General features: G+C 38.8%; 2 protein-coding genes across 7 annotated transcripts in view; one reads left to right on the forward strand and one right to left on the reverse strand.

Annotated features, from left to right (window-relative positions):
• The window catches only part of LOC103472347 (uncharacterized), a 27,376-nt gene extending 19,541 nt beyond the window's left edge, over nucleotides 1-7,835 (reverse strand). For 2 of the 4 annotated variants that reach the window (XM_017306705.1, XM_017306711.1), the window contains exon 1: nucleotides 7,772-7,835. Coding sequence is in view for 1 of the 4 variants with exons in the window: in XM_017306704.1 (XP_017162193.1) it covers nucleotides 7,169-7,283 (115 nt within the window). In the remaining 3 variants the exon portion in view is untranslated. Of the gene's footprint in view, nucleotides 1-7,168; nucleotides 7,299-7,771 lie in introns of those variants that run through there. The other 2 variants (XR_534846.2, XM_017306704.1) reach the window with 2 other exon arrangements.
• A 1,188-nt stretch (nucleotides 7,836-9,023) lies between these two features.
• LOC103472336 (NACHT, LRR and PYD domains-containing protein 12-like) lies at nucleotides 9,024-21,299 on the forward strand. 3 transcript variants are annotated; one of them, XM_008421925.2, is made up of 14 exons: nucleotides 9,024-9,100; nucleotides 11,082-12,921; nucleotides 13,543-13,719; nucleotides 13,818-14,063; nucleotides 14,139-14,309; nucleotides 14,821-14,994; nucleotides 15,688-15,737; nucleotides 15,807-16,375; nucleotides 16,449-16,504; nucleotides 18,514-18,728; nucleotides 18,828-19,084; nucleotides 19,170-19,286; nucleotides 19,358-19,499; nucleotides 19,945-20,422. In XM_008421925.2, exons 2-14 carry the CDS (start codon nucleotides 11,108-11,110, stop codon nucleotides 20,103-20,105), a joined length of 4,149 nt encoding a protein of 1,382 aa, XP_008420147.1. In that variant the 5' UTR covers nucleotides 9,024-9,100; nucleotides 11,082-11,107; the 3' UTR covers nucleotides 20,106-20,422. The 3 variants fall into 3 exon arrangements, with proteins under 3 accessions (XP_008420147.1, XP_008420128.1, XP_008420138.1); XM_008421906.2 differs by lacking the exon at nucleotides 19,945-20,422 and adding an exon at nucleotides 20,462-21,299 and having other exon boundaries at nucleotides 9,028-9,100; XM_008421916.2 differs by lacking the exon at nucleotides 19,945-20,422 and adding an exon at nucleotides 20,468-21,299 and having other exon boundaries at nucleotides 9,028-9,100.
• The last annotated feature ends 296 nt before the right edge of the window (nucleotides 21,300-21,595 follow it).

Below are 21,595 nucleotides of genomic sequence, written 5' to 3' on the forward strand. Positions count from 1 at the left end.
GACGGTAACAGAACCTGACGGTAACAGAACCAGACGGTAACAGAACCAGACGGTAACAGAACCAGCAGGTTCTCCTCCCAGTGACTCATCGGCCTTTTGGGACCAGTTGCTCTCCTGCAGGCCGAGGCATCGGGCCGCTGAGACAGGAATGATTGTGTTTGGATTGGAGCTCCAGGCTGTTGGACCAAACGATCCGGTTAAAGGATTCTCCAGAACAAAGAGTTACGTTTCAGGACAAACCTTCAAACTTATAGAAAAAGTTAAAGAGGCCAAATGTCACATCTATAAAGAAAAAACATCCTGTGGCGTTTCATTTCCTTCAAAATGTTTGTAAAATAGACTTTATTTGCAACTAACTCCATGTAATCCATTAATAATAATAATAATAATAATAATAATAATAATAATAATAATAATAATAATAATAATAATAATAATAATTTACTTGGCAACTATAATAGTGAAAATTAGTCAGAAGTAGGAATAAAGTATTGAGGTATAAATCTATGTAATATAACATGAGCTGTGAAAAAGTATTTACACCCTTTTCTTTTTCTCCAAATGTTTCAGATCATCAAATAAATATTAAAATCAAGTTAATATTAAATAAATATTAAAATCAAGTTAATATTAAATATTAACCTGGTTTTAAAAATAATATAAACGTTTTTAGTAAAAACTAAAATCAGTTTTCAGACGATTGATTATCTTTATTAATGAAATGATCCAAACCAGCTGGTGAAAAAGTATTTACCCCCTTAACTTAATGAGCCACATGTGGCAGCAGCTGATTAATGAGGCTTTAACATCCCTGTTGATGAACTTTGACCTCTGAACTGAAGCTTTGTGGGTAATTTTCCCAGCTCCTGTGAGGTTAATCTGCAGGGCGGTGAAAGAGTGACGGAGTATAAATAGTGTTATTGTGATGATAAAGGATAAATGGTGAGATATGAAAACATGTTTGAATAATTTCCACTCATCCGGAGAAAAGAACGTGAGTCATTTTGTTTCTGCCTCAGAGGAAACGAATCACAACTAAACACAAACGATGAGGAACAATCCACACAAACCCCCCAGCAGATTTCATGCTTCGTTCATAAATACACAGGATGGTAATATTTACCGCTTTATTCCTCTTCTGAGCTTTTAATTTACAACCAGACAATCTGTCTTAACAAACCTCCTAAACTAGAACAAAACTCTGAACCGGACACTTTCTTGCCATAATTAGAGACAAAGTGATGGATGTCGGCCAAGATCAGAATCGGCAGGTCAGGATTTTTCACGATCAGCCAGAAAACTGCAATCGGTGCGCCGCTGGTTTGATAATCCAGCAGATTAACAGGCTGCAGCTGTAGAAGCTCTGCTGCTGGAACTGGTTTCATTTGTCATCATAAAAGTTTCTATTGACATTTATTCTGATTAACAGTTTGAATCTGAACCGAATCAGAACCGACGGCATCCTGACCTGAAGATCCAACAGAAACAGGAACGTTTAAAACAGGAAGTTAGAAGAACTTCTCCAAACTCTCCTCTGCCTTTTTGTTGCAAAATTTATATTTTTAGAAAAAATATAATTTTTTTCTAAAAAAAAAATGTATATATTTTTTTTAATTTGTGCTCCTTAATGCACAAATTAAGGAGCATGAAAACAAACAGAGATTCTGAGACAAATGGTTGTAATTTTCAAACCAAACTGATTCATTCCCACAGTTACTGTTTTCCTTTTTTACAGTTTGAGCTTAATTACATAAGTCTTTACGGAATAATAGAAATGACTTATTTATTTTCTAACACCATTCTTTGATGCACATTATCGTCTTAAACATCCTCCGTTTGAAACAGATTCAGTTCTTATGAATAAACAAGGAAAATGTGTCACTATGTGACCAGAGGAGCAGAAACGTTTGTTCTGTAAACCAGCAGAGAAAAACTGAAGACGTCACAGAAACGATGCAGAGGGAGACGGCTGCAGCTCGCAGTTCAAACCAGTTCAAACCAGTTTGACCTGGACACATCTCAGATGAGCTGCAGACAGACCTGACTTCTGGGTTTAAAGCTTCTGACTGAGAAACAATCAAAAGCAAACAAGATGGCGGCTGCTGCTTCAGGAGACGGTGAAGTCATGTGACTTCCTGTTAGTCACAGGAAGTTGAAGAAGCTGCTCCTGTAGAGATGATCGTTTGTAACATTGGTTCACATGCAATGAAGAAAAACAGAAAAGTATTTAGTTTTGGTGAGAAAAGTCAATATTCTTCTGGTTTTCATGTTTTTGTCTCCAGATCTTATAGATTAAGGAAACTACAGACGGATCTAAAACCTCGGTCGTGTTCCTAGAAGGTTCAGATGAGGAAACGCTGCAGCTGCAGAGGAAAAGGAAACTTTCACATTTCAGCAGCTTCCTTCAGTTCAGAGGATGGAAATTATTCCTCCTGTTCTTCACAGAAAGTCCAGGAAGCAGAACCACCAGAACCGGAACGGAGCAGAGACGTTTACAGTCAGATTATCTCCTTCATCTCCTGGTTCTGATGAGTTCTGGAGCCAAACGGACCGGGTCGAATCAACTCATCGCTCAGTCTGAGCTTTAATGACCAGAAGTTTCTTTCCTCTTTTTGTAAGAAGCTGGATTATATTTATGAATAAAAATATTCCATTACAGCTTAAGCTCTGATCATCAGTCTGTTTAACTCACTTTTCTAGTTTATAAATATGTTTCTGCAGATTAATTTCATTTATAGATGAAAATACTAACCTGGTAATTCACACCTTGCAGCAGTGAAATGGTTAATAAATCATGGTTTCATCAACAGCAGACACTCATTAAAAACTCACCACATGTGGTTTTAATTTAAAATGTCTGAATTTTAACTAAAATATGATAAATTTTAACAAACATGAATCTCATTTCCTGTATTTTACATGATTAAAACATGATGAATCTCTTCCTCAGGTTTAACTTCTCAGAAACGACTTTAACCTTTAATAACGTTTCTGTTGAGGAGCGTCTGACCACCAGGCCACCGTCCATCTCCTCATCTCATCTCATCTGATCTCATCTGATCTCATCTCATCTGATCTGATCTGATCTGATCTGATCTGATCTCATCCGACCTCATCCTGGTCAAACCTGGAGGTCAGACCAACGGCTGCCAGTGAAAACCTTCATTCAGTTCATTTCTGACCATCTTTGGGTCTCAGATCTAAACTTCTGAGTTGTTTTGGTTTGTCGTTGCTACGGTGACGGTTTAATCCCAGAGGAGCAGCGAGTGTTGTCATGTTCTGCTCAGATTATTTCACTATGAAACTATATTAATACTAAAACATATGATTTAAAAATGAATCATTCCACCTGACAGATTTTAACAAAATAAAGAAATAATTTTATTACTGAGATAAAAGAACAATTTTCATTTATTTGGGTTTGAAAATTTAAATATTTTCTACAGCACAAATTAAGGAGCATGAAAACAAACTGAGGAACAGAAAAAACATAACAGGACAAATTATGAACATGAGGAATGTCGTGTCTCATTAAAGCTGATGCAACATCAGATCATTCCTCACTGCTTTTCTCTCTTAGTTTAAATTTTCTTTTATTCTCTGTAGCTCAGCTGAAAGTTAATAAAATGATAATAAAACATCAGAAACAATACTTCTGAATTTACAGAGGAATTTTGTGTTTCTCTTTAAAAGGAGAAAATAAAATGAGTTTCAATGATCAAAACCAGAAAACTTTAAAGCAAATAGAGGAAAGTGACTTTAGTCAGAAGCAGATCTGATAAACAGACAAACAGTTTCCACTGAAAAGCCTTAAAGCTGCAGCCTGTTAGCGTTAGCATGTACAGGTTAGCATCACCTGCTGCAAAATGGCTGCAGGCTGCAGCCATTTTGATTTGAGCCTCTCAGGAGGAAACAACAGAAACATTTAGGATAAATAACTCAGCAGAAAAACTTCAGCGTAAGAATAAATCTGAACTGAAAGCAGCTGAGAAACGGAGAGCAGACGAGTTTAGAAACGAGTTACTGCTGAACCATCTGTTAGCGAAGGAGCTGAGAGAGAGACCCAAAGATAACAATAATCTGAAGACGGACAAACTGTTAATGGAACCAGGGAAAGCATGAGTGTGTGTGTGTGTGTGTGCGTGTGTGTGTGTGTGTGTGTGTGTGTGTGTGTGTGTGTGTGTGTGTGTGTGTGTGTGTGTGTGTGTGTGTGCGCGATGTGTTCAGTTTTGTAATCTGTCACGTTTGCAGATGTGAATAATCTCATATTATAATCTGGTTCAGAGAATCTAATGGTGACGTTCAACTCGCCGCTGTTTCTTTTACATAAAGCTTATTATTAATTTAAACATAATTTTGGAGAATTAGAAATTTAATTAATCACAGAAACACATTCAATGTATTTAATGTTTCCTATTTTTCTCTACATTTCATTTTTCTTCATTTTTTCTAATTTATTTAAAATCTGTTTCATATTTTTCCATGAGCTTCATTAGATTTCTGGATTTTTAGTTTCAGAAACATTAATCTGACTTTTTCACATTTACAGATCAGATTACCGTAAATCTGACTTTCCAGATGTTTCTATGAAAACATTTATATGAATTTTATCTAAAACTCAAACATAACTTTGTTTTCAAACCCAGAAAAACTTGTTTTATTTGACCATTGAGATGTAAATTTGGCTTCTTTTCAAGATTAATTATTATATAATTTTATTTTTTATATTTTTTTCCTATGGATTTATTTATATTTACCAGAATTCTACAATTAATGAAAAACAACATTAAAGTTTTTTTTTATAGTTATGCTTGATGGATTGTCATTAATTTAGTTTAGTATCTTATTTTGAACATTGATTATTTCTATAAATTATGTGCTGATAAAATAAATATTTACTGTCGTCTGTTTTCTAATAGTTTGGCTGTGAGTGAAAATCAGCCAAATAAATAAACGAAAACTTATTTATTACTGGTTTTTAAAGGTTTTATGTCTCTTCACGCATCATCACTGACAGGAAGTGGTCAGACAGGAAGTGGTCAGACAGGAAGTCAATGTGCAAGAGAATAACATCAGACCTGCAGGTTCTGATGAATCCCTGAACCTGATGAATTAAATCTGAAAGCCTCTAAATATTTTACTCTACAGACATTCATCCATTCATTCATAGTTCATGTGTTAATCTATTCATGGTGCACTTATATAGATTAACACAAAGAGCTAAAAAATATTAAAAGCTACAAATCTGGTTTAGTTTTTAAGGTGAGGAAAGATTTCAGCTGGGAATCTTCAGGAATCTGCTGATCTGTTTGGGATCAGAAACGATCTGAGGTGTTTTACTCCAATCAGTCGGTCAGATTCCAACTTCACATCATCCTATAACTTCAATAAATATATAGATACTGAAAAGGGATTGACGAAGCTTTGCTTCTTTGGGGAATTTAGATGAAACTAAAACGTGCAACAGGAAGCTCCGTTTGTTTTTATGAATCAAAATGGCCGCCTGCCTCTCTGGCCTTCGAACTGAATGGTGACGCTGTGAGGCATCATCCTCACTCTGTTTTCATTTTTTATGTTCCTACAAAGTGAGGTGAGTTTATTTTAAGAAAACAATGTAACTTTTTAAGGTGGATAAAGCCCCTTTTCCTTTAATTGGTCCATTCAGCCCATTAACGAGTTTCAATGCTCTGTCCTCTAAATGACCTTCATCTCCTGACCTCTTTTACGACGTAAAGACACAGAGCAGCATAAACCCAGAAAACAAAACTGGAGTTTTCTTGAAAATATTCATCTTTCCAGAAAACATAAAATTATAGGATGCTCTTCTTTATACCTTTAAATTAATATTACGACCAAATTAAGAAATAAACTGACAGATTATTTTGAGATTAAACAATGTCGCCATCTAGTGGCTCACTGACCAACTGCTCTGAATGTTTTCGTCATGTCATTTCATCACTTATTTAGACTTCCTACTACTACTACTACTACTACTACTACTACTACTACTACTACTACTACTACTAATAATAATAATAATAATAATAATAATAATAATAATAATAATAATAATAATAATAATAATAATAATTGTTGGCTTACAATTATATAAGCTAAAAAGAGAAAATATGTAGTAAATAATGAATGAAAATCCAAATGGAAGTGGATCTAAATGAACAGTTATTTAAAGTGTATAATGAGGGTAAAGTGCTGCTGTTTGTGATCCTGTCACGTTGTTCTGGTGTCAGGAAACGATCCACTGAACCTGGATCATTTCCACTGAATGTCAGGAAGGTTTTCACTCATCTGAACGTTTTCTGTTTCCGATTAGTTCAGATACTTTACAGTTTGTAGTTTATTTCACATAAACTCTGTAAAGCTACACAACGGCGCCATCTGCTGGATAAATGTGGAAAAACATTTAGTGAATTTGGCCCGTCATCTTCAAATCAAACAGAATATGCGTCAACATTTGTGAGGCAGAAATGTTTGATCGTGCCGATGTCACTTTAAAGATAATTCATGACAGAAGTTTCCAGTGGTCGTCAAAGGTCAAAGGTCACCTCATTCCGACACTGTTAGGAACCCTAACCGTGTTTCATGTCTCTGTTTTCCCAGTTACATGAAACACCTTTAATACCTGCTGAAGCAGATTCTTCTCAACATGATTCACTTCACCCAGGAGTTCATCTGGGATTTATCACATTTACTATTAATAAGTAGAAAAATGAAAAACATTACCTGGTGGTAATTATGGCTTAATTTGTCTTCCAGTGAAAAACATGAATGGTTTTTTCACCATTCATGTGGTAATGAATCACCACAGTAATGCAGATAATGCATTAAGGTGCATGAACATTCAGGGACAACAGCGCCATCTAGTGAAAAGCATTTCCTTCTCTAATGCATAAACAAAACTGACAGTAAAGAGGAAGAGAGACAATCATTGTGCAAGAAAATACATTTACTGTTTTCCAAGACAGAATCAAGCAGATCTCAGCATAAAGGAAAAAAAATCAGTGACATAAAACTTCACAAACATGAATATATTTCCAAAAAGATAAAGCATAAAATAAATTCCTAAAATGTTGAGAAGAGTTTAACAGAACTCTGCAAACAGCATGAGAAGCAAAATCTCCTGATAAAAAGAAGAAATAAAACGTCCAACCTGTCAGACAACATGCAGGTAGAAACACGAATTTAAACCTGGAAAACCTGTTGCAGCTGAGCAACTTGTGAATATAAAACCTTCTGCAGAAATGAAAACTGATCTTATGTCCCATAGCTGGAACTCTGACACTTTCTCTTTCATGCAGGTTTGAACCAAACCAGAGCAGCTCAACAACAACAAGAGGCTCATTCAGCAAACCAGAAAAACAAAGTCTGAAGTCCAACCCAGAGTTCCAGAACCAAGTAAACAGGAAGTAAAACCAGGAACATCAACTTCAAACCACAGATTGGGAAACTCGTTTCTGCAGCTCAAAACATTCAAGTCAGATCAACAAACTTAGAATCATCCAGAAATCCTCCATCAAACATTCAAATCTGGGTTTTTGTTGTTTTTGTTTGCATGAATGCAAAACCAGCAGCTTCAGCTCTGAGTTCTGTTCCTGCAGGGAATCGGATCAGCTGAACTCCTGGCAAACTGACAGATCTGAAAACAAACTGCAGAGAACTGGGTCCGGCTCTGCACACAGAACATTTATCACAGCACCAAATGTCACAGAAAATCACATTCATTACTGAGTAAACTGCATGCAGACGCTCCTACCTGCAGAGAGATCTGGTTCTGCTGAGTGGAAAACAAACTCTGACAAACAGAAACTTGTTTACTGGAACAGGACCAGAGGGTGGAGCTAAAATATTTCCTCTATGGAGGATCAGGCCAGTAACGGCTCTCTGGTCCGTCTCTAGAGACTCAGAGACACTTAGAAGAAAAAACTCTGAAAACACACAGACTTCAGAAACTGTGGACCAGATTTCTGCTTCTGGTTTCAAATGATGTAATCATAAGATTTCTGAAGATTAACTCAGGTGCTATTGGTTTTAAATCTGTATATTTTGATAAAAAGCTGTAAATGCTTAAAGCCTTTCTGGTTATTTTAAGATTTTAAATATCAGAAAAGCAACATGTTTAGTGAATAAACCCTGAAAAATATCCAGAAGTGACAATAAAATGCAGTTATTTTCACACACACACACACACACACACACACACACACACACACACACACACACACACACACACACACACACACACACCACCCAGGATCCTGACAGCATGAGCTTCACCCACCACACAGGAAACACATAATAACTTCCAGTAATTCATAATTGGTCTGTTGGCTTAGAAACGTAATGCACATGGAAACATTATGCTTCTATGTCCATTATGGAAACACTGAGTCCAGTCCTTCTGATAGAGAGGATGAATTATGAATATGAACATTATTATTAACAGATAAAAGATTTGTAGACAGATTTTCATTTCTGTCTGCAGAAAAAGACATTATTTTATACAAAATAAAAAACTATTTATTTTTAAAGCATGTTTTTAACCAGACTATGATTTGTTGACCCACATCTTTGAGTGTTTATAGCTGATGGACGAAGTTTTACATGTTAAAATTTTCCTTAGTAAGCGTACATCACACAAGTAATCAGATACAAAAACCCCAAAGAAAATTAGTCCAGAAAAACAACTTTTCTTAATTTTAAATAAAAACTTATCCCAACTTGCTACCATCTGCACGAACACCAAATGGCACATTAAGGTAAAGATTTTCTAAGAATTACTCAAGTAAACATATTTAAGAAAATGCAACTTATCTCTGCATATAATGAATGACCAGAATACATTCAGTAATTATTTTTGTGGTTAGTGTTGTCATTTAAATGTGATTAAACCGTTGCAGCTTGTGAAGTTTGTTGTTAGATGATAGATTTCTCCAACCTGACGGTCTGAGAGGTCAAAGTCTAACAGGAAGTGAAAGGAACAGGAAGTTTGAGCTGCTGTCAACAGCAAACGACTGCTTCGCTCTCCGTATGTCCAAATTTTAAATCTGAATGATTCCCCTGTTGATGGAATGACAAACATCTGGTGAGTAACTCGTCTGATTTAGTTTCTAACCCAGAGTTTTAAAAAAATCAACAAAAAACTTATTGTTCTTTTTGTTTTCTTTGTTTCCAGTTATTTTGTCATTTTAAAGCTTATGTTGAAATATTTTCTTTCCTGTAGACCTGAAGCACAAGAGTGTAAGACAGGAACCAGAACACACTGTTGTCCCTCTGTCTCTGATTTTAATTTAAACATGTTAAACTATACAGCTTTTTCATGTAAACCTTATTGCTTAGTAGAAAACTCAATGAGGTTTCATAAAAGTAGAACATGCCAGAGAAAAGTTTAGCTATAATGGATAAAACAGAAGTGAGGTGCTGATGGAGTAGCTGAGCTTTACTGTTACACTCTGCAACTTATTAGAGTATCACATTAGAGTAGACATAAAACAGCTGAATAAATGACTGAATTACCTCCTTAGTGTTAATGAGACATTAAACAGATTCAGGGATTCTAAACCAGAGGAACATCTGAAACAGACACTCAGCTCCAGTCCTGGAGAGCTGCAGGTTTTAGATGCATCTCTACCTGATCAAATGAAAGTCTCATCACTCTGCCGGGGTTCTCAAAGTGGGGTGGAGATCCCAGGGGGAGACATGAGATATTTCTGATTTTCAGCATCATAGTGATGTGACCCCTGAAGTATATGTGGGGCCAAAGGGACAAAATTAAATAAATATATCTTAAAATAAATAAATGTACTACTACATTTATTTATGTAGTGGTAACATATAAATAGTAGTGCCTGTATTTACTACTACTAGTAAATACCACTAGTAAATAATGTAGTGCACATCAAATAATGTGGCTTTTAATCATTTATAAAATAAATTAATTAAAATATAAATTTATATATTTGTTCTTAAATAAATATTAGGACACAATAAAATGTAGGGGTGTCCAGGTTGCAACTTTGGGAGCCCCTGGTCTAAAACATGCAGGTCACCAGTTTAGATCCAACCAGATCTAAAATTTACTGAACACTTTGATTAAGCATAACATGAGGAGTAAGTTTGTCTTTATCAATGTTAAGTTAATATGAAACAAAATATAGCGTTGTTTCTTCATTTAGCTTGTTAGAGCTACAGAAAAGTGTAAATAAAGGCTGTTATAATGTGAATGTTCTACAGAAAAGTGTAAATAAAGGCTGTTATARTGTGAATGTTCTACAGAAAAGTGTAAATAAAGGCTGTTATAATGTGAATATTTTTATATCAGGCTTTAATTGACACCTTAGTAACAATGGCCCATGTTCTCAGTAATCAGGAGAAAAGGCAGTAAAACATTCTGACCTGATGTGTTCATTTGTTGCTACATCAAGCTGACTTCCTGTATTTGTGAGGATTTGGGTTTTCACTGTTTATTTTTGGCTTATGTTCATTGTGAGTCTCTGTGTTGTCCCGTCAGCATTTGATTGTTACCAGGTGTGTCTCGTTCCCTTGATTACCCCATGTGTATATAAGTCCACCTGTTGTCTCTGTCTCTTGTCGGGTCCTCATTGAATGTCATTGTGTCTGCCAGCCAGCCAGCCAGCCAGCCAGCCAGCCAGCCAGCCAGCACAGTCGAACTGTAAAGTCCTGTGTTGGTTTAGCTTGCTTATTCAGTCCTCAGTTTTTCAGTTGCTACCGGTAATTAGCTGTGTGCTAACTCTCTGCCATGCCGCCTGTGTTTGAGCTCTCTTTATTAAATCATCTTCACCATCATCTGGGTCTCTGCGTATATTCTCACCACTACAACCATTACAACATGACAGTATAATTGTAAAACTAACTGGGTTCTGTTCATCTGGTTCTGTAACATTCTATAATGTGGAGTGAAATGTCTTAGAGTACTGAAGCAGCTACTGAGGTTTACTGTACACCTATGGATATTTTTTCACTTGTACAATATTTCAATGCTTTCTTATTTTATTTGTAGTTTTTGTAGGTTAAGACTAATAGTTTTATTTCCACATCTAAAACAGAGGAGAGTGGACAAAGATCTGCAGACATGGAACAAGACAAACTTATGGACAACATTAAAAAAAATCTAAAAGCCCATCTTCGGAAAAAATTTACCTGGACATGCGAGGGAACGTCAGACAGTCGGACCAAACTCCAGGATGTTTACACAAAGCTTTTCATTGTGCAACAGGCTGAGCAACAAGGCTGCATTCCACATGAGATCTTGCATCATTTTATGCTTCCTGATGGGAAATCGCCAAATATGGAGTTAAACTATGAGCAGATCAACAGTCTGGACATTTTTAAACCAGGAAAAAGACATTTCCAACAACAATCAACACAATTTAAATCCATCCATAGAGTAATGACAAAAGGCATTGCTGGTATCGGGAAAACGTTTGCAGTCCAAAACTTTTCTCTAAACTGGGCTGAGGGCAAATCCAATCAGGACATTGATTTAATCTTTGTCCTCCCTTTCAGAGAGCTGAACATGATTAAAGAAGGGGAACACAGTCTGCTGCAGCTCCTCCTTTACTTCTACCCTGAGCTCAAATCACTCAAAGATGCAAAACAGCTAGTTAACGAGAAAGTTCTGTTCATCCTTGATGGCCTGGATGAAAACCGATATCTACTGGACTTTAAAGAAGCCGTGACTGTGAGTGATATAAATCAGAAAGCAACGGTTGATGTGCTGCTGATCAACCTGATCAGAGGCAATCTGCTGCCTGAGGCTTTGCTGTGGATCACATCCAGACCTGCTGCAGCTTCACAGATTCCCTCGAAATACATCGACCAGGTGACAGAAGTGCATGGATTCACCGACCAAGAAAAGAACAACTACTTCCGAAAGAGAATGAGTTCTGCCCAGAAGGCTGAAGAACTCCTGTCGGGTCTCAGAGGGATGATCAGCTTCCATTTAATGGGACACATCCCTGTGTTTTGTTGGATTATTGCTGAGGTATTTAAGAAGGGATGGAGTGACCGAAAAATCACAACAATGACTGAGTTGTACATCTATTACGTCCTGACCCAAACCAAAAGAACAACACAGAAATATGAAACAAAGAGATCCGAGAAAAAATCCCTAAAGAGAATATCAAATCTTCAGAACACTGGTTTACTGTTAAACCTATCCAAACTGGCCTTTGAGCAGCTTCATAAAGGAAACATCATCTTCTATGAGGAAGACCTCACAGAGTCTGGCATTGATGCTGATGATGCTTCTTTGTTTTGTGGACTTTGCTCAGAAATCCTGAAGCAAGAATTTGGTTTGTACCAAAAGAAGATGTTCAGTTTTGTGCATTTGAGCTTTCAGGAGTTTCTAGCTGCTGTTTACGTGTTCCACTGCTGCAAGATGAACGACCTCGGTCCTCTGAGGTCATTCCTGGGAGTTGACCCTACAGATCTGAGCTTCCTGGAGCTGCAGAAAAAGGTTGTAGATAAAGTCGTGCAGAGTGAGCAGGGTCAGTTAGACCTGTTTCTCTGTTTCTTCCTTGGACTCTCACTCAGGTCAAATCAAGAAATGATTCAAAGTTTGCTTCCCCAGGCAGAAATTATCTCAGACACTACTGACAGTTTAAAAGCCTACACAAGACATTTTCATGCTGGAAACATCCCAACTGAGAGGTGCATTAATCTTTTCCTTTGCAAGTTTGAGATCAAAGAAAGAGAATTTCAGGATGACATTGGGAAGTATCTGAAATTAGGAGTGAGCCTTTCAACCATTGACTGCTCAGTGCTGTCAACCCTGCTGCAGATGTCTGGGGAAGTGATTGAAGAGCTCGATCTGACCAGATGCTGGATATTGGATTCTGGGACTGAGAAACTTCTTCAACTAGTTGGGAACTGCAAGAAGGCTGTGTGAGTACCAACAGATAGATTCATTCAAAGAACATGAAAACAACAGGAAGTAGAATTAATGCTATAATTCAATTTACACAATCACTGTCAAAAACCACAAAGCTGCAGAAAAATCCCTCCCAGTAAATACAAACATCAGCAGATATCAAACACAAATATCTACAATAAAAACTAAAAAATATGAGCAAAAAGACACTCTAACAAAAATCAAAAATGGGTCCAAAAAAACACAGAACCTTCCACAGTTTGTTCATCAATATTCTACATCTATTTCAAAAAGGGTTTGCTAATATTCTAAATGTAGGTATAAGAGACGGTTAAAGGAAAGCAGGATGGAAGGGTTTACTGAATGTTTTAAAAATATTTATATCATTGTTTTATTTTATAGCCTAATGAATAATGATAATGTCTTACTTGGTTGTCAGACATGAACTCTATTTGCATCCAAAACTAAAACCTCAGATTTTAGCTGATAACACAGAGTGGGATATATCTCTCTGACTCTTTATGCACCTATTATTACACTAAACTTGGATATAAACTCTCATTCATGAGGACTGCTTTTGGTTATGAGTTTTATGTGTCATATTAACCCATGATTTGTTGCTTTAAATCCCACAGACTCAAGAGTAGACATGTGCTAGACTTTAACCTCCAGATACTGCTGTCCATTCTTCAGTCAGAAGACTCAAGCTTACAAGAACTGTCTCTGCATGGTACTCATAATATACAGACGGATCTTCCTTTTGAACTCTTTGTTGTGCTGGAAAGCCCTGTGTGTAAACTGCAGACCCTCAGGTCAGTCCTATGAACTGTTTAGTTGATTTTAATTAATTAATTTAGTATTACTTCAGCACTGAATCTGCTGTTTACTTACAGGGTTTGGTTTTTCGCAGATTGTCTGGTTTCTCTCTGGACTTCATGAGGTGTCGCCAACTTGCCACTGTGCTTCAAATCAAACAATCCAACTTGACAACATTGGACTTGACAAACTGTACTTATAGTTATGTTAAGAATTACTCTGGGAATTTTTTAGAACATGACAAGAAGGAAAAATATGAAGATTTAATTGACGAAGCGACTCCGTTGACTCTGATTTCTACTGGATTGATTGGGCCTCTTTGTAAACTGAAGGAATTTGGGTAAATAAACTGAAGGTCATTGGAAGAGGTATTTATCTCATTAGCATTATTCTCACATATTTCCTCTGATTGCAGTATGAAGAGCTGCCTTTTGAGAAGCAGATGCTGCCAGGTGTTTGCCTCAGCTCTCAGCTCCAACAGCCAGCTGAAAAAACTGGATCTGAGTTACAACCAGATCCAGGATTTGGGAGTGCAGCTCCTCTCCATTGGACTGGGGGATTCAAGCTGTCGATTGGAGTCCCTCAGGTGATGATTCCTCTTCTTTACACATCACAAAGAACATTAGTTATGCATTATATCTTTGTGGTATAATTCCCCATTGCTCAGGTTTTCATGGAAGATTACTTGATCACAGAGGAGCTGCTGCTGTTTGCAGAGATATTTAGTAAAGGCAAACCTGGAGGTTTTGTTTTTGATGGATTCACAGAAACTCAACACAACGGTTTTGTTTAAGCCTTCCTGAATATAAAACCTGAAAAACTAATAATCTTCAGACATGTGTAGTTTGAGACAATAAAGCTTTTTTTCAACATTTTTTGAACACATGCACAATAAAGTGGTGGTTTATGATAGGGGCGACATGGGCAGCTGCCCAGGACGGTATCACAAAGGGGTGGGAGACTTCAAGGACATGCTAAAGCAGTGTCAGGTTATGGCAGGAAGGACATTTCATTGCTCATCATCTCCTCAGAGTTTCTCAGATGAAGCTGGTGAGAGGTTTAATCTCTTTGTGTTTGGGATCTTTTCCTCTCTGCAGATTGTCATGCTGTGGGATCTCACAGGAAGGATGTGCCTCTTTGGCCTCGGCTCTAAAGTCCAACCCTCTCCATCTAAGAGAGCTAGACATCAGCTACAACCATCCAGGACAGTTTGGAGCCAAGATGCTCCTGGAGAGACTGGAAGACCCAAAGTGCAGACTGGAAAAACTCAAGTTAGTCCTCTGTAGCCTTTGCACTAATGATTAATTTGCTTTAACAGAAATGTTTATTAGATCTTCACATTTTCTGTGGAATAATCCTCTTTTCTATTTACCTCTGAAATACAATCTTCCATTTCACTCATTGACTAAAGAAGTAAAGTATGTTTTAATTATAACTTTTTGGGCATCCGTGATGATTGTTTAAATAAGGTTAACACTTCACACTCCTATATGTATACTGGTAGAGTTTGTGTTATATCTAGAATTTCTAGAATATATCTAGAATTAAACCAAAACAAAGAGCGAAGGTCACACTATACAGATGGTTTGTTTTTAAAATGCTTAATGCAGTTTATCCCACTCTTAATACAGTTCAATGGGGTCTGGTTGCACACTAGATTATGTTTCTCCTATAATGCTACAGAAGACAAAGCTAAGGGAGAACTACAGCTGCAGCAGCATGTGTTGGCCAGCAGGCTACTGTACATCTCCAGGTGGCTAAAACATAATGACTTCAGATCACTTAGCTCAAACATAAAATGACAGGATGCTTTGAAAAGCTTTGATATGACAGCATGATGGGAGTTTCTTAAAACGACAGGTTCTTCACTAATCCCATGCAGACATGCACCCATCTGCAGCAACCTCAAAATATAATTCAGAACTTCCTCTTTTGAGTTTTCCCTCCTGCTCTTGTCTCCTCAGTGTGGACCAAAACGAGGAACACTGGGTCAACCCACAGCTTCTGAACAAATGTAAGGCTTGTTGTTTATTGTTAATAAAATGTTGCTGTATCTCACTGTAACTGGTTATTTCTTTTTCAGACGCCTGTGATTTGACCTTTGACATCAACACTGCCAATGAATACCTCATCCTGTCTGAGTGTGACAGGACAGTTAGTCTGATGGAGGAAAAGCAGAAGTATCCTGATCACCCAGAAAGATTTGAATATGAGGGTCAGGTGATGTGCAGAGAAGCTCTGACTGGACGCCATTACTGGGAGGTGGAGGGGACATCAGTCAAAAACATGGGCGTTGCCTTTCAGGAGGTTAAGAGGACAGGATGCGACTTTCAGATGGACTGGAGCGATAAGACATGGATGTTACACAACTATTTACTGCATGGTTTTACATTTCGCCATGGACATCAGAGCGTCTACGTTCCAATCACCTTTATGGATGAGCAAGCATTCCTGGCCCGACCCCAACCCATGAGAGTTGGAATGTTTCTGGACTGGCCAGCTGGTATTCTGTGTTTTTACTGGGTGTCAGGTGACACCAGAACTCTGCTTCACACCTTCCACTCAACTTTTACTGAGCCAGTTTACCCAGCATTCACTGTTCAGGCCTTTTCTTTGACTCTGCTGACTGTTGAGAAACTGGAGACGGACCATGTGAGTGATTCTTGTTGTGCTATTGCTAAGCATCTCTGAGACGTTTCTTCAGTTTGACATTCTTATGTTCAAGGTTCCCTTGGGCTTCACACCTGAGGTGAGCAGAGAGAGAGTCGGTGTCTCTTACAGGTGAGATGAGCACTTTTAAGGTTTTCTTATATTAGATCTTTAATCAAATTTGGTAATCAAAATTGTTTTTGACCAAAACCTCATTTTAAGCACTTTAACAGCAGCTGATGTTATGATCAAGAAAAAATGAGTCCAGGGTTTAAATAATGCAGCTGTTCTTCTGTAGCTCCTATAAATGGGATTTTATCTCCAAATAAATGAGTTTGTTTCTTGGGTTTGACATGCATGTCTGGAACCAGCTACCAAACTGAAGTCGGTGCAAGTGTGTAGATTTTACCAAATGAGTTCGTCACTGTGGGGGGTGGGAAGGTTCTTCAAATGATTTCTGTGTTGATGGTGTTGAAGGTTGAGCTGAAGACTACAAACAAGATTGTGACCTACAACCCTGTATGGTGCAGGATGAAATGTATTCCCAGGTTGACTGCATCACCTGTTAACCTGTTTGGCTGATAACCAATCAGAGGAGGTCTAGCAGAGGGTCTGTGATGTCCTTTTGATCCTTCAACACCAGCTGCTGAAGGGATTTTAAAACATCAGGGTGATGGTCTTGTTGCGCCAGGTGTTCCTCCTCTCCCTGCTTCCTAAGAGGATAACACACACTCCCCTTGTGGAGCTCCTGCCTCCCCTACTTACTTCTCCCTGTGAGAGGGTTAACACCTAACCAGCTATATCCTGGTACTTAGACTCATAGTCTTCAGAGTGTGACCCACCGCAGAACTCATAGAGAACCGGTCTATCTCGTTTATTGGAGAAGATTCTCCTGGATTCTAATAGCCAACGTCTGAATGCCCCATCCTGCTTCTTTCCATGGATTAACAAACTAGTAGCCTGATTCAGCTCGGTCCAACAGAACACGATCATGAAGCTCTTCTCATTCCACAATTGGCTCTCTGAACTGATCCAGGTTTAATTTAGAGACTTCGTCAAGTCCCAGGGATCATGTTTAACTTGGGTTAAATCAGGGGTCCCCAAACTTTTCCCTGTGAGGGCCACATAACTTTTCCCTTCTCTGGTGGGGGGCGGAGTCAGTTTGTAACAGAAAAAGTGTTACACGGTTATCACCAGCGCTGCCAGAAATTGTTGAGGGGGGGGGGGGGATATTGATTTTTACCCAGAAAGCACATGGGCAAAAACCGTTAGTTAGTGAAATGGTCACTGGGACTGACTAGTATATATTCCATTGAGGGAAAGTAACTTTAACATATGAATTCCTCATATGTTAACATAAAGGCTCATTTTGAAGTATAAGCTGCTACTTACAGGCATTGCTTTGAAGAATTCGACCTGCGGCGTTCATAACAAACACGTGTTCATCTGCTCTACCGCTAGCAAACAACCGTACTGATTAAATAACATAAAAGTCAAGCAGTTCCCTAAAAGTCCAACAGATGGCAGCAATGCGCCATGCAAAACAAAACACACCCAGTTTACAGGACACACTTTCTGCTACAGAGCCCCCTGGTGGTTGAAGAAAAATCCACATATAAACCGGAAAATACAATATATCAAAAAAAAATCTGAATGCTCTCTGGTATTGTTCAGGGGGCCGGACCAAATGTGGAGGCGGGCCGGATCCGGCCTGCGGGCCGTAGTTTGGGGACCACTGGGTTAAAGGAACCTAAAACGCTTACCATAAATTTGTGAACCAAGCACTAAGGCTGTTTTACTGTTACTGAACAACTTGAGATTACAGAGACACAATAACTGAATGTCCACAACTACTCAAAAAGGTTATATGCTTATTTAATTAGTGACACTTTGCAGGGGTCAGTAACAGCTTATTTCAGTAGGAGAAATAATCATGTAAGAAAAGTGTATCGTTTTAATCTCACCTTTCTTTCCTTAATGCTGACACTGAATCTAGGCAGAGGCTTTGAGAGATGGAGGATGGTTTACATACCCCGAGTCAATCTTTTGATAAAGGCCTGAAGGTCTTTTGGGGATGGAGCAAACATCAGACCATGTTCTTTTTCCTTGGAGTTGATGGATGAATGATGGGTCTTTTTCAGCTTCCAGTTTCCTGGTTCGGGTCTGTTCCAGTGTTCTCTGACTGGTCTGGTGTTCAGAGCGACCCGGGAAGCGGAGCTGACGTACAGGACTCAGATCTGGGACGAGATGCTGCTGCTGTCAGCAAACAAGCAGCCAGGGGGGCCTTTGTTCAGCATCGAATGTCCTCAGGACTGCATCAGAGAGCTGCAGCTGCCACACTGTCAGCCTGAAGCAGGTAAACCAGATCTGCTTCGATCAACTAAGTCCGGTTCCTCCAGTTCCTCTGGTTCCTTCGGTTCCTCTCTAATGGACCTCTTCTTCTGCCACCCCACAGCCCTGCTGCCTGATTGCCTCTCGGTCGGCCACATCACTGATGATGGGATGAGCGTCATTCCGCCGCTGAAGGTCACAGAAACCCACGTGGTGGTGAGCGTCTCACATCTCTCTGGCTTCGGTGTTGTGTTGGAGCGGATCAAGAAGTTCTTGACCAAGCCGATTCGGGGCCAAGTTCTCCTGTTCCTGAGACAGCTGCAGCGACCTCTCAGCATCCTCAGTGTGATTCTGCTGCCCAGCAACGTTCCTCTGCAGGATGTGAGTCTTTAACCCGATAACTTAAAGAGGATAAAACTGATCCAGGTTGTTTCTTTTAAAACTAACAAATGGTTCTGGTTTGAAGGTGAAAGAGCAGCACACCAGCTCCAAGTTCATCCAGGCTCCGTCCTTCTGCTCCTTCCACAAAGGGAAAACCTACCGCCTCCACAGCGACCCGGCGGGCCTCACCATCCAACCCAAAGTCAGTTTCTGACCCGTCATCTGCTCACTGGAAGCTAAAATACACTCAGTAAGATTCCCGTCTTCTTGCAGACAGCTCAGTTCTTTGAGAACTACGGACCAAATTACCACGCCACGTTTGAGATCACGCTGCCGACGAGAACGGAGGACGTGACTGTGATGGTCCGGAGTCCGGAAGAGGAAAACATCTGGGACTACGCCCTGCACCTGCCAGGTACACAAACCATCTGCTAATGTAGAGGCTTCGTGCTGTTTGTTTCAGCTGCCTGCAGGAGAAACGGACAAAAGAATCAGGATTTATTATAATAACTCAGTTTAATGTATATTAGGTGTGTGTTGGTACTGATTAATTAAGTGATACTTTACAGACAAAAGAAATCTTGATATGAACTGAAAAGCAGTAAAGAAAACCCAGCTGAAGCTGTTTGGTTTCAACATTCAGCTGTTTTTATAGAAGGTCTGCCCCCTGCTGGACCTTAGCTGGCTCTGCAGGATAATCACATCATTTATCCTGAATCTTTGTTTGAATTCTGACAATTAATATTTTTAACTAAACAGCATCATGAATAAATATGGTTGAATCCACAGCTTGTTAGAAATTATTTTAAAGACGAAAATCTTATTTTTATTCTGAGGAATATTTTATTTTGATTGGCCAGCAAACTCTCCTGATCAGAACCTCATAGAGGATCTGTGGAGAATTAGAGGAAGAAGAGACAAAGTAACCGACGATGAAGATGAGCTGAAGGTTGTCAGAGCATGCTGGGCTTCCAGAACCTCAGCAGAACCTGAGGCTGGTCTCCATGCCATGCTGCAGTGATGCAGGAAGTAAAAGGAGCCCAGAACTGACAGCAGAGAAATGTTCCCAGCTTTAAGGAACCTGACATTTCTGTTCAATCATATTCTATTGATCTGATTCAATATTTTAATGTTCTGATACATTTCATTTTTGGTTTTCATTCTCTGTCATCAAGATTACAAGAAATAAAGATGGGAAATAATTCACTCTGTGTGTTATAGATCTATGTAACAGATAACTTACTTTCTGAACTGAGGAACAGAAAACTTCATCACATTCTGATGTTTAGAGATGAAGCTATTTGTAATAATCCAGTGGAAACTCAGAGTTGGGTATTTCTGGATGATTCTGGATGTTCCTGCTTCCTGTCGTCTCGTCTCCAGCTCCAGCCTCTCCTGATCCGGCGGTCCAAAGGCGACTCGGGGAAAGTTTGTCAGCAGAGGAGAAGCTGAGAAGCGTCCGGCCGGACTTCATCAATCACGTGTCCAACCCGGTTCTGGACAAGCTGCTGGACGAGCTGCAGCACTGCAGGGTGATATCAGACGCTGAGGCGGACCAGATCAGAACCAAACCCAGAGCAGAAAAAGCCCGAGAGCTGATTGACACTGTGAGGAAGAAGGGAGCGGAGGCCAGCTCCAGAATGACCTCTGCCCTCTGCTCCAACGACCCTTATCTGAGCAGCGAACTGGGCTTACTGTGATGGATAGAACCGATCAGAAATATGAGGAACTGAACAGAGGGACATTGAAACGATGATTTGATTCCCACATTTGCAATCTGAGATTATTTTGATCATTTTTTGGTGTTTTATGTAGGACTGTGTGACTGACCAGGTGGTCAGCAGCAGAGGAGAACCACAGGGCTCTGTACTCTCACCATTCCTTTTCACTCAGAGTCAATTCAGTGTCATTTTTTTATATAGCAACAATTCACAGCCAACATCGTCTCGACGCACAAACAATTTCAATCCAAACAAAATTACATTTCAGTTCATCCTAGTTTTATCAATCAATGCATCACTTTCAGAGAAAATTTTTTCTATCTAATGAAGTCCTGCTAACTGCATCACTTATAAATGGCATTTATTTTAAGTTTAACGTATTTTATGGGTAAATCTTCCATACTTTTACTTTCACATGTAGATTTTAGAACAAATAAAAACAAAGCTTTAGGACTAGGAAAATATATAAAACTTATTGCATAGGCAGTTCCACATTTATGCTTTCCTTCTCCAAATAGAGAAGGAAAGCACACTGCAGCAGCTTAACAAAGAAAACATTCAGTGGAAATTGCAGCAAATATTCCATGAAGACAATTCAAAGACCTGCTCAAAACAAACTTTTGTGTATTTACTTTTACATTTAACAAGAGTGCTACATTTTACTGCATATGTTTTGAAATGACCCAGAAAATAGTCAAATAAAAGACATCCATGCTGATAATTTTGCTACTTTGGGTTCCTTCAAGAGAGGATTTCATGACAGGTGATTGACAATAGTGCTATAATATGA

This window comes from Poecilia reticulata, linkage group LG1 (genome assembly GCF_000633615.1).
Source record: "Poecilia reticulata strain Guanapo linkage group LG1, Guppy_female_1.0+MT, whole genome shotgun sequence".
NCBI classification, from domain to species: Eukaryota; Metazoa; Chordata; class Actinopteri; order Cyprinodontiformes; family Poeciliidae; genus Poecilia; species Poecilia reticulata.